This window comes from Pygocentrus nattereri, chromosome 15 (genome assembly GCF_015220715.1).
Source record: "Pygocentrus nattereri isolate fPygNat1 chromosome 15, fPygNat1.pri, whole genome shotgun sequence".
NCBI classification, from domain to species: domain Eukaryota; kingdom Metazoa; phylum Chordata; class Actinopteri; order Characiformes; family Serrasalmidae; genus Pygocentrus; species Pygocentrus nattereri.
In genome coordinates this window covers 15665048-15679222 of record NC_051225.1, presented here as the reverse complement: position 1 = coordinate 15679222, position 14175 = coordinate 15665048, and the positions used below count along the sequence as shown (strand labels likewise).

The window sequence follows — 14175 nt, the reverse complement described above, 5'->3', positions numbered from 1 at the left end:
AAATAAGTGCTTTCAATTTCAATATATGAATGAAGAAACTCTTAGGCCTAGCCACACATAACCTAACAATAATTTAAGAAAACCAAGTAGCTAGCTAAGCATTATACTAGAATTACAAAAAGTTATTCTTTTAAACAGTCAAATTGCTAAAAATAAGTGTAAGTGACATGTCTGGGTGTCTCTGTGATAGCGTAAATAAATATTTCTTCCTGTAGGGTAGCACAGTACTATAAGATGGCACATCTTAAGTGCTTGAATTAAATACAACTAATTTTCAAATTGCCCAATCATGAATGAATAACTCTTTGAAATGAGAGTTTGATATTTATAATATTTATAAACATTTATAATCACTGTTAAAGTTTCAAAACATACTCACTCCATATGGTCCATATATTGAAAGCATGCTGTGTAATAAGTCAAAGGAATGAAATTCAAGAGTTTAGGAGCAACAAATGATAGCGAAGTTGTAAGGAGTGTTTCAGCCCAGAGTACTTTTAGACTGAGGCATAACATAGGGTGAGAGAACAGGGGTCAGTCTGAAAGGTACAGTAACAATACAATATAACCAAAACTTAGGACATGGACCCTTTAAAGATCAGTAGTTTTTCAGTATCTGTTTGAGAAAAGAAAGAGAAGTATTGCAAAACAAATTATTTACCACCCCATCACAGAACAAATCTGTGCTGCAGGTATGCTAAGCACTGATTGTAGGTCTAAGAGTTTTTCCTTTCTGTCTGAAGAGAAAGTCTGATGAAGAGCTTCTTTCGAGTAATGGAAATCAGTGCTATCAGTTCTGCCTGTGGGGTAAATAACGCAGACGGCTACAGAGAACATGCAGTTCAGTGTGCTGGACTGTGTGTGGAGTTCAGTGCACTCTGCCACAGTGTTCGAATGTGCTTAAATGACGTCCTCTCTTAACCCTCTGGTCTCAGATCAGGCTTTCTGATCAATATTATGGCTCCACAACTGTGAGTTAATGGCCCAAAGTGAGAGCAACAGTGCTATCAATACACGTGTTTGTATGCTGGCAGCTAATGAGAATGTTTTCCGCTCTGCAGTGGAATTTGGGAGGGAGGCTCAATTTACCCCCACTCACATTCACAACAGATGGGTGTGTACAGATGAGTGTAGGCCTGGTGCAGTAAATCCTCCTCAAAGCTAGATATGGATTCCAGAGAAGTCAAAACCCACACCCTGGCTGTCATAGAGAGCGATAGCCACAGCCTGGCTGATATCAATATGGCTCTGCTTATGGCACTGGCGGCTTTCCCATGGATGTCACAGCTGTTAGGCGAGGTTCATTTTCCACTGCTAGAGAGGAAGTCAGGGGAATGGACAGCTTAAAAAAAGGTAAAGGAAAAAAAAAAAAGGGAGGTATGGGGGTGAAAACAGCATTCATGAGCACCCAGACAGTGTGTCATTGCCGCTGATAAGTTCTGTCACTCGATATTTCCCTGCTCACTTGGTATCTTGTTCCTCTGAAAAACAAAAGACTTCCATTCATGACGCGAGTGGAAAAGCCAGATCTTAACTGGCTACGAATGGGACTTCAGATGAAGGCCTGCTTTGAGTTCATGGGGATTTATCGGCACACCTTTGATTTATTGGATTTATCCTAATGTGATGAAAAACATTATTTTATAGAGACTGAGCTGATAGTCACCACCTGTTCAATTGAAGTATAGCACACACAGCAGGTTAAATATGTAACCTGAATACAAAACACCTTAATCTTTTTTTTGTCTAATTAAACCCTGTCAAATGCACCCAAACCCAAAACTTCTATCAGTGGCAAACCATGACTATTACTGCTGGGTTTTCAATTTGAAGCCCAATTTGTCCAAACCTGGCTAATACAAGCCAAAAGAGTTCTGTTATGTTAAAATCTGCTAGCACCCCTATGGGACTCTAGTAGTATGTTAGCGCCGGTAGTATATTAATGTCTTTTTGGCCAATCTAGACCAAGCTCAACAACTGAAACTTATATTCTAAGCTTGTAATGGACACATTAAAATATATTTTACATGGGAGCAGTTTTACAGTGATTTTTTAAGAGCCCTAGCAAAGAGCTGCTGCCACTGTTTTCCATTTCTAACAACAGAGTGAAATGCATCGATGAGGCTACCAGCTTAGAGTAAACTATCATCATCACAAATTAGTCAAAGTAATTAGAAGCCAATACATGCTTGGTTGATTCCAGTTTTGGTTCCTAATTATGTTAGTGGTTAACATCAAGCCCTCTGTCCAGTTCCTGAAGTCCTAAGCAACGAGAAAGCTATCTTGGGGGTATCAACCCACACGCCACAGAGAAAAAAAAAGTCTGATTACATCCTTTTCCACTGGGCATTTTAACAACGTAACCCTTTGTTTTTAACCAAAACTTTAAAATGAAATGAGTATTAACACTTTTAGCACAGGTTATATACAACAAATATGACGATCAATAATATATAAAAACAAACTTTACATTCTGATTTTTGTTTCAGATTTTACAGAAATCCATTGTTTATTTTAAAGAAAATATTAGGGCTTCTCTGAAAGCCTAATTATAAGCCTCTGAAATTTTTGGGTGTTATCATTGATGAAAAGCTGACATGGAAACCCCACAAATTATTTAAGAATAAAAATCCATTGCGGTGTTGTACAAAGTAAGGGAGTTAATGACAAAGCTCAGTATATGTTGTATAATGCAAAAATTGTTCTACACTTGATTTACTGTATTGAAATCTGGGGGAAAGCGTGCAAAACAATTACAAATTCTATTTTTGTTCTACAGAAAAGAGCTGTAAGAATTATCACAAGAAAACATTACACACATCCATCAAATACATTGTTTTATCAGTTGAAATTATTGAAATTCTATGTTTTAGTTGACTAATATTTTATTGTTAATGTATAAGGCTCATTAAAACACATTACCTTCAAACATTCAATTCAATTTTGTTAAGAGAAAGAGCTGCTATCATCTTAAGGGGATAGAGATGTTTGTAAAGCCTAAATTTCTAACCAGTTTGAAGGAGCGGTGTACTTCAATTCAAGGAATAAGGTTATGGAATAACCTGGAGAGTGAAGTTAAAAATGCTAGATCAATGCACGTGTTTAAAAGCATGATAAAAGGTGGTTTGTTTAAAAAATATGAAATAGTATAATGCATATTTTTGTGAACTGTTGTACAAGAATGACCTGATGTTTTGTTTAGTGTTGTTTTTGTTTATTTTGTCTTCTATAAATTATTAGTGTTCGAGATAATTTCAGGGAAAAAAAGGGCAGATATAAGATTTGTCTTCTTTCTGCTGCCTTTCATTTCATTTGTGATTATTTTTACGATTGTTTAAAATAAAATGAATACATTTTCTAAATAAAAAATAAAAATAAAAAACCCATGAGGTTGGCCCACTGACTTTAAGCATATTAAAAATAAAGTAAATAGAAGAAAGAAACATGACGTTATCAGCTGATATGGCTAACTATCAGAATATTTAGTTAAAACTGATATCACACACATCCTAGTTCGCATTGCAAGGTAGCTGCTATCTCACTTTCATATTAGCACATGGCTACCCATGTGCTTTAGCTAAGGCTTGGGACACACCTTCCACACACTGTGCTCCTAATGAGAGGCATCAATCAGGCCCTGGCAGCAGCGTTCGCCTGCCTGACTCCTCCCCGGGTAAAAAAAAAAAGAGCTTCACGGAAATGTGAGATATGCTTATGAGTGCCAAACATTTTTAATCCATGACCTTCTGTTATTATGGCACTGTTTCATTGAGTCTAGACAACTCTAGACATTTCTAAGCACACAGTATGAGGGAGAGTTGAATAAATAGATGGAAAGTTGTGGTGGGCCATTGAACTTTGTTACATTTTTCACTCAGATTAACTTTTGGTAGCAAAGCAGGAGGAGGATATTAAGCATAAACAGCTAAACCGCTGAGCTTCCCCCCCACCCTGAGTTATACAACAAAGCTGGCTCAGCAGGGAATGTCTGCACTCCAGAGTACTCCACTGTGTCAGACATAGTCAAGGTCCTGGGCTGAGAATCACTGCTCCTAACTAAAGAATCTCCAGATACAAGAAAATGCAGCCATTATTATCATTATCTTGCAGCCATGATAATCAACCATTATCATGGCTGACTTCTAGCTTCCAGCAAGCCTTGAGGCAAAGGCACATTGAGTGATAGCTGGGCTTTTAAAGGGAAATACAAAACACTGTTCATCTGGGAAGGAGCTGATTTCAAATTGCATATATGTGAACTGAACAAACCAAATAAAAAAATGTTTTTTTTTTGTTTTTTTTTTTGCCACAAAATGCCTGATATTGTCATTCCTGTTATTAAAAATCAGCTCTGATCTGCTAATAAAGAGGAATGTTTCAACACCTTTCCGCTGCTCTTTAACCTCTTCAACTCCTTGAGACCACCGGTGGTTCCAAAATGCATTTCGTCATATTCTTCATAACTTTCATATTTCATAAGCTACATTCAGAAGCTGGGCGTCGTGTGAGGCTGAAGCTCTTCTTCCCAGTCAAATAGATGGTGATGTCATTTTAAACCCATATAATAAAAGAAACTGAACTCTGTTTATTTTTCTCCTGAAAGTCGACTCGTTTTCCCTAAATCTGGGCTATAAACTATAAACAGACGGCGTCTCTTCAGTGATCTGCTCTGTAAACATTACTTTTATAAAATAATACAAAGAGCATCTGAGATTTTTGGATTTCAGCAGTAAATTGTAAGCATATAGTGGTATGTGTAGATCATAAAACACATTTTCTGTAAATTTGACAGGAGCGAAAATAAATAAATAAATAAAAATGTACATTTATTTCATGCAGTTATTGAATAATTTGTCTTACAGTTTGGTCACAAAAGTTCAGATGGACAAAACAAAATATACCCTGGAGAATAAGAGGTTAATATGTGAGAGTGCTGGAGTCTTAAAAGGCCTGTTTGGGAATCTGATTTTTCCTCACCTTCTTGAAAAATAAGTTTTATGTAGCCTGTAAACATTTACTTCCAACTCCATACAGTGAACGTATGGAAAAACAGCATGTTTTTGATTAATTGGTTTTGTTTTCAGGCACAGGTACTATATACATATATATATATATACACACACACACACATTTATATATATATATACACACACACACACATTTATATATATATATATATATATATATATATATATATATATATATATATATATATATATATATATATATACACACATTTATTTATATATATATACACACACATACATATACATATATATATATATATATATATATATATATATATATATATATATATACACACACATACATACATATACATACATATATATATATACATATATATATATATATATATATATATATATATACACATATACATATACATACATACATACATACACACACACCAGGTTAAGAATAGGCTGCTAGCCAAAAATATTTGGCCAACAGTGGTCCTGTGGTCAAAAACTGACCCATGAATAAAGGGTTAACCTTGGTCCTAGAGACCTACCTTCCTGCAGACTTCAGTTCCAACCCTAACAGACCCCATCTGATCCATCTAATTACTGCCTTAACAAGTCTTTAATTAGCTGAATGAGGTGGGTTCGAGTTAGGGTTAGAGGTCAAATGGTCAGGAAAGGGGGAGGTGTGGTGACTACTTGATTGGAGGATGACATAAATTGTGCATTAAGTATAGAAAAAGATGAGCTATGGCTTCTAACTATACACCTACAAGGTGGACCAACAAAGTAGGTGTGTTGAAAAAGCACCTTATACACTCATACCAGCACCACATGAACTAACATGCCATGTCGGTATCAGTTCTGTGCTGAGTACAGTCTACCACCCAAATATCTGGTCACTACACAGATGTAGCAACAGATGGGCTAGAGTCAGCAACCACATACCCACACCGTGCACATATCGGGTAAAATGCTAAAATAATAGGGGGAAACAATAATAATGAAAGAGGCGGCACTCACTGTTCCTGCAAGATGAAGTCTGTGTTCTCAGGAGATATCTGTCCCGTCACCGGATGCCTGAATGCTGTGCTCCTCTGGTTGTGGCTGGACACATGGGGAGAGAGAGAGAGAGAGAGAGAGAGAGAGAGAGAGAGAGAGAGAGAGAGAGAGAGAGAGAGAGAGAGAGAGAGAGAGAGAGAGAGAGAGAGACAGAGAGAGGAGAGAAGAGAGGGGTGAGCGAAATAACAATAAGAGAGAAAAAACAAATTGAGTAATCCATCATCAATCATGGCCCGTTTAATTTCAGCCCTCGGCGCATGCTGTAGCTGGAGAAGCTGCATTCTACACTAAGTTTCAAGAGTTTGGACGACTTTCCCAACGGACTGCAGAATGTGTAACGGAGCTGATGCCCTGGCCAAGCCCCTCATGCCATTTCACACAAAGTGTGGGACTCAGCACAAGGCGCAGAACCACTGTTATTGATTTCAATTACATGGAGTCACTCATTGCTTTAACTAGACCATTAAAGCATTTTACTGTCAGAGGCTAGAATAAGACATGGAGGGAGGGACGCTCTGCTGATGAACATAAAAGCAGCGGAACATAAAAATATGCTTGCTGTAGTCTGCTTGGTCACTGTTCACCACGCTTTGTGTCAGACTGAAAGGGCCTTGTTTCTATCTTATTTTTTGTAGTGACGAGTAGTAATGAACAAAGTTATTAAACAAGTTCACTGAGAATGCAGATTGAACTGCTGTACACCGATCATAACATTATGACCATCTGATCCACTCGTTCCAGCGCAACATACACTAACACACCACAACCACGTCAGTGTTACTGCAGTGCTGAGAATGATCCACCACCCAAATAGTACCTGCTCTGTGAGGGTCCATGGGGGTCCTGACCACTGAAGAACAGGGTAAAAGGGGGCTAACAAAGTATCAGAGAAACAGATGGACTCCAGTCTGTAACTGTAGAACTACAAAGTGCACCTATATAGTAAGTGGAGCTTATAAAATGGACAATGAGCGCTGAAACAAGGAGGTGGTCAGAATGTTATGCCTAACTGGTGTGTATTAATATATTATTAATTTAAAGCTTGCCCACTGATGTTTCCTAATGTGAGTTACACTTTTAAGTTCTTAATGCACCACAGCAACTCCTCACTCTTTACTGGACAGCAGTACTGGACCCGGCTGAATGATGAGGAACACTGGCAGTTTTATACAGATACACAGAAAAAAGCCTGAACATCTGGTTTCAAACTGTAGACTTTTCTATATTATAACTCTATAAATCACTGATAGCATCACTGACCGTGGAGCAGGTCCAAATCTATCCTGCATTCTAGGTATTAATTCATTCCTGTACTCAGTGTGTGGCATGACAATAGAGATTTGGGTTTACCAGTACAAACAGGCCCGTCAGTTATTACAAAATTACTGGACTGCAATTATTTCAGCTGACTACAATTATTTTCCACAGTTGTTAACTTTCACAATCGGATGATTGTCTCAACAAAGAGAAGATGAGCTTCATACATTTTCATCCACTGCGCTGAGGCAGATACAGCTGAATGAGCTGAGTACCCACAAATCTCCACCTCCTACAGAGAACACACTTCTGCACATTGCAATGTACACTTACTAGGGGTGGGAATCTTTAAGCACCAAACGATTCGATTTGATTATGATTCAGAGGCTGCAATGTGATTATAAACAATTATCGATGCATCTTTTTTCTTCCTATACAGGATTTCTATCTTCTCACTTTGTCAGGATTGGTACTTTTACAGCAACAGTTTTACAGTACTTTTAAGTTTTTGTAATGACATGACAATAACTTATTCGCATTCATAAGCACTGCAGTTGGTTTACTGGCAAGTTAAATCTGTGAGAGACTGTCAAACACTAAAAAGCTGCGAAGATGAAGCTTCTCTTTTGAATTTTCCTGTTCCCGCTGCATCAGTCAGAATTTAAGGTGGAACGGGAAAATTCAAACAAGAATCTGGAGAATAAGAAGTGACTTCAGCCTCATAGAACAGTCGACTGTTTAGAGACATGTTACAAGAAATATGTGGAGGAGGCTGTAGGAGGGCAACAACCCAGCAGCACTGACAGAGCCCTGCAAAATGACCTCCAGCAGGCCACAAATGTGCATGCAGACCGACTCCATGAGGATGGTATGAGGGCCCGACTTCCACAGGTGGGGGTTGTACTCACAGCCCAACACAGTGCAGGATGCTTGGCATTTGCCAGAGAACACCAGGATTGGCAAATTCACCACTGGCGCCCTGTGCTCTTCACAGATGAAAGCAGGTTCACACTGAGCACATGTGACAGATGTGACAGAGTCTGGAGACGCCGTGGAGAGCGATCTGCTGCCTGCAACATCCTTCAGCATGACCGGTTTGGCAGTGGGTCAGTAATGGTGTGGGGTGGCATTTCTTTGGAGGGCCGCACAGCCCTCCATGTGCTCACCAGAGGTAGCCTGACTGCCATTAGGTATTGAGATGAGATCCTTAGACCCCTTGTGAGACCAGATGCTGGTGCGGGTGGCCCTGGGCTCTTCCTAATGCAGGACAATGCTAGACCTCATGTGGCTGGAGTGTGTCAGCAGTTCCTGCAAGATGAAGGCATTGATGCTATGGACTGGCCCGCCCGTTCACCAGACCTGAATCCGATTGAGCACATCTGGGACATCATGTCTCGCTCCATCCACCAACGTCACGTTGCACCACAGACTGTCCAGGAGTTGGTGGATACTTTAGTCCAGGTCTGGGAGGAGATCCCTCAGGGGACCATCCGCCACCTCATCAGGAGCATGCCCAGGCGTTGTAGGGAGGTCGTGGAGGCCACACACAATACTGAGCCTCATTTTGACTTGTTTTAAGGACATCACATCAAAGTTGGATCAGCCTGTAGTGTGTTTTTCCACTTTACTTTTTGTGTGTGACTCCAAATGCAGGCGAAAAATGTCATATTTAATGTAAATAAAATAAAGCAGAAAACATTTCCTAAGACATTATGAGTTTTATAAAAACATCTGACTTGCAGCTATAACACATTTCAAAAGCAGCAGTGAGTGATGTTTGTTTATCAATCATGTGTATCAATAGCTTTGGACACAATGGACTTGTACTTGTCCAATTTTTTATTGAACTGCATACAAAAAAAATTTAATTGTTGAGGAATTCAACCAATTTTTCAAAATATCTGCATATTAACTGTCTAAATGAAAACAAAATCAGAGTCTTTTCATGTATAATGCTCCATTCTAGAAACATAGCAAGTCTTAAGTCATTGTTCATAATGTATATGTCAAGCATTCTGAGGCAAAATACTCCCAAAACAAAATTTTTTTTTTTTTCAGATTTCCATTATTTTTTCATCATCAGTATTACATGTAAAAACTTGGACGGCACGTGTAGATTTACTTGTCATTCTGGAGAGTAAAAAAAAGCTATATTTGTGTTGTTGACATTATGACGTCAGGATCAACACCACTGTGATTTTGGTTACACCTCAAAGATGGAATTATGCAGAACATTTGAAAAATTTGTGGATTTCCCCTGCAATTCAATTATTTATAGGGCAATTAACCATCAGCTGCAAATTCTTGATTGTGTTAGGGGAAGCCACAGTTATTTAATTAAAACCTCAAATACTCAATTAAAAAGTTATCCATTAAAACTGATGACAATTAATATTTTAAACTATCCTACTAGGTGCTCTAACAGTGAGACTGTTAGAGATCTTATCATTTCATCTTATCTTTATACAATAAAGTGTTTTGGGATCCTTAAAATGGTATGCAAGGTTTGTTATTGTTCAGTTAAGTCCATTTTAAACAGTTTGACCTTTTTTTAAGACTGATTTGCCATCAGAATAGTCTGTAGATTATTCACCTACATTATGTTTCCCAAAGTATTCATTCACCCATCAAAATCATTGAATTCAGGTGTTCCAATCACTTCCATGGCCACAGGTGTATAAAACCAATCCCCTACGCCTGCAGACTGCTTCTACAAACATTAGTGAAAGAATGGGCCGCTCTCAGGAGCTCAGTGACTTCCAGCGTGGTACCGTGAAACAACGCCACCTGTGCAACAACTTCAGTCATGCAATGACAGCAACTCAGCCACAGAGTGGTCAGCCACGTAAAATGACAGAGCGGATGCTAAGGTGCATAGTGCGCAGAGGTCGCCAACTTTTACAGACCTTCAAACTTCATGTGGCCTTCAGATTAGCTCAAGTACAGCGTAGAGAGCTTCATGGAATGGGTTTCCATGGCCGAGCAGCTGCATCCAAGCTTTACATCACCAAGTGCAATGCAAAGCGTGGAATGCAGTGGTGTAAAGTGAGCAAGTTTGGTGTGGAAGAACTTGACTGGCCGGCACAGAGTCCTGACCTCAACCCGACAGAACACCTTTGGGATGAACTACAGCGGAGACTGCAAGCCAGGCCTTCTTGTCCAGCATCAGTGTCTGACCTCACAAATGAGCTTCTGGAAGAACGGTCAAAAATTCCCATAAACACACTCCCATAAACACTTCCAGAAGAGTTGAAGCTGTTATAGCTGCAAAGGGTGGGCCGACATCACATTAAACCCTATGAATTAAGAATGGAAAATCACTCAAGTTCATATGTGGGTAAAGGCAGACGACTGAATACTTTTGGATATATAGTGTACTGTCACAAAAAACATCACAAAAAGCCTTTATTTGACCTCTGCGTTATGTGTCTTTACGATTGGTTTAAACCTAGTTAGGTCTTTCTCTACAAGCAGTGAACTGTCACAGTGCTGAAACAAGCTCCACATTTTCTGGGTATTATTATAACTTCACTGGCTTCAGGCTTTGACCCACAGATCTGCTTTCCAGAATGTGCAGTTTTTAGATCACGCCAGAAGCAACACAACAAAACCAAACATGTAAACACTCAGCTTCGGCAGGAGCAAACAGAAACGCCTGCAGGACCACAGACAAAGCAGTCGCACATGAAGCAAGACAGCAAAGACACCCAGCTCTCACAGAGCGCTGTCAAATTCAACAGCCTGCAGGAAGGAAATACTCCACTGCCTCCATCTCCGTGGAGACGGTGTCATCAAACACTCCCACTGGCAGCGCATGGTCAAGTGTAGTGGTCTGTAAATAGTCATATCACACACAGAGGAATCTGAAGCACTGCGCTAACGCAGGCGGTATGTGGAACAGCCGAATGAACATGAGCCTCAGTCACATAACGCTGATAACGTCCTGTTAACTGCAGTTCAGCTTTCTTTTCATGCATCACCAAGGTCTCCTCCAAAAAAAGATAATCGTAGGGGGTTTGATGGATCACCCGACATGAAGGCGTTTACTCACAGCAGTGTTATCTTTCATGCAGCAATGCGATTCAGCAGAGACAAAATTAGGCAACGCTGCAACAACAGGACAGTCCTGTTCACTCTCCCGTGTAATGAGTTTACATGAAGATCGATATCTTTTGGCTCCAAATTAATAAAACAACTGACGTACAACCAAGCAATGAAGGAAAAAGTGAATAATTGAAATTCAAAAAAATATCCTACCGCAGCAGCATGTTTTACAAATGGTAAATGATGCTTTACAGTCATCTTAGCTGAGATAAACACTGAGGTAGCCAGGCCAGTGAAGGCATGTAGTAGTAATACACTGTGACACTAGACCTGTCAGTTACCACGTAAACGCCTAATCGCAATTATTTGAGAAGATCATAATTATATAAATGTGCAATCATGGATGTCACAAATTTGCCACGGTATGCAAAATGTGAACAAGGTGTGCTGGGTTGGAGCAAATAAAGGAAAATAAAAGAAAATAGTTATTGCTTTTACTGAGACACCAGTATGGGTCTCATTAAAACATGACTCAAGAGTTTAGAGGGCAGCATAAGTATTGTTTGTTCGTTAGCTAATTCTAATGTTTTTAGTATTTATACTCGCTGAATTATTTTTTCTCTTTGCTCTAAACATGATTTTGTGTAACTGCAGACATTTGGTTGAGTAAACATGGCAAGAAAGCAAGATGGATAGTTAGTTAGGACACTTCAGGCTAACTAGGCTTGTACTTGTAACAGCTGCATGCACTGCGCAAAACAATTAAAACTTCATTGCAATTATTTATGTGACATACATGATGCTATTCATCACAAGGCAAAAACTGTGACAGTTCTAGTGTTTTATTATTAATTTTTTCTCTGATCTAAACTTACATTTATGTTTTTACACAATTTCTAACCTCTCTTAATCCCTTAGAATTAATCAGGCTGTTTGAGTTACTGTGACTAAGACCAAACTAACATGCCTCTGTTCCGACCGACTGCCTTCAATTGCTCCAGTTGTCCAGAATTAAACACTCCTTGGAACTTCATGTGAGTGTGCAGGACTGAACTTCTACAGGCTGAAAAGGTGGATACACTACAATTCACGAGTTCAGAATCACACCATATTATTTTACAGTGTTCTGGGATCAAAACAAGTTCATTAAAGGATAAATCATATAATGTAATTCTCTGTTTAGATACTTTTTTGTAAAGTTTTCTATGTCACTTCATTCTTGCTATTTAGCATTCTGAGTCATTTCATGATAATTTATAGTCCTGTTCATTATTCTGCATCTGTCTAAAGGGTCTTATTTTTCTTAACTTAACTAATTATTTGAAACCACAATGTTTTTTGCAACAAAATTGTTTTTTATTATTATTGAAAATTATTGATTCCAGACTTTGGAATAGTGCTGTACATTCGCATGGAAAAGTTTGGGTGCCTCTGGTCAAATTATAGGTATAAGGTAAAGTAAGCACACATCATCTACAGACACACATCTTTAAGACATACTTTTATTTAGCTAAATTTAACATATTGGAAAACATTAAAACATAAAATGAGACCTGTGTAAAAGTTGGGGCATATGACATGATTCATTTCTTCCAATATGTTAAACAAATAAAAATTGCATTACATTTCCAAAAACAAATGCTGGCTTAGCTTTACATGTTATTTAACTGAGTGTTCAACTGAGTGTTTACACAACTGTGTATTTAATTGAGTTGAATTTTGTGACATTAACAAAACAAATCAGCTGCTTTGGGAGCAAAACTAATCTTGTTTAAAATGTTGTGAGAATGTGTGTATATCCTGAATAAGTGTATATCCTGGTCACACTGCAGCCAAAATCCCAGTCTGAACACAACAGCTCCATCACTGGCTTGTGGGAAATTGAACACTTGGGTGAGAGGCTCTTAATCACAATGGTGCTCAGGAGCCTCTGGTTCCTGTGCCTCCTCTCTCACGCATGGCTGCAGAGCAGACAGCAGCATCAGTCTCCCCCAGCATGCATCACCTACACCTTCCATCCTCAACAGCAGCAGCTTCTGCCCTGAGATCTGAATACAGTTCACAATGTAGTCTTTTAGGACCTGAATCTCCACGTAAATGTTACAGACCTAAAGCCACACCGGCCCACTGTATCATATCCTCTCACACCAGCAATGCCACGATTCACAATTAACTAGGTTTGGGCTACTTAGCCCTAGTTCATTTGTTAATGAGTTCATTTAGAGTAAACAATTTTCTCAGAAAACCAAGAAATAAGGGCCACAGATACTTGTTGCACTGCAACTGAGTTTAAGGCTAGTCAGAGCACATCAAGCATGTTTAATATTCGTGACTGGAATCTGTATGTAATGTAGAAGTTCTGGTAGGGGAAGAAATATGATGATATTAATTGTAGTTGTGATAAATGATGTCACATTACACTACATTAGGTTTTCCTCAGCATATCGTCAGTACTACAAGAACAGTGTCTGACTGTATATTTCATTATAAAAGGGCATTACTAGGCCTGTCTAAATGCACAGTAAAGCGCTGCCATCAGAACAAAACCTTGTAACTTTACAAGTCAATGAAACCAGACATTTTTCCAAATAATTTTCAGCTAATTTTTTGGCAAAGTAACATTGGTCCGTTGTAATCGGCAACAGGTACTTTCAAATGATCTCAAAAAACTGAAAAACATTTATAAATTGAGATACAAGGTAAACAGTGGAAAAGCAGCTCATCTCACCTTTTTCTCCTTCGTCTGGCTCTAATAATGAAGCTGAGAGCTGATCAGTGAACTTGTTCTGCTCGTTAGTTTGTACTGATGATGCAGTGATTCAGTCACGTG

General features: G+C 38.8%; 1 protein-coding gene across 11 annotated transcripts in view; it reads right to left on the bottom strand.

Moving 5' to 3' along the window:
- plekha7b (pleckstrin homology domain containing, family A member 7b) overlaps nucleotides 1–14175 on the bottom strand; it is a 180938-nt gene that overhangs the window by 78539 nt on the left and 88224 nt on the right. For all 11 annotated transcript variants that reach the window (XM_017700663.2, XM_037545308.1, XM_017700669.2 and 8 more), the window contains one exon: nucleotides 6006–6089. In XM_017700663.2, the coding sequence (XP_017556152.1) occupies nucleotides 6006–6089 (84 nt within the window). The remainder of the gene's footprint in view (nucleotides 1–6005; nucleotides 6090–14175) is intronic.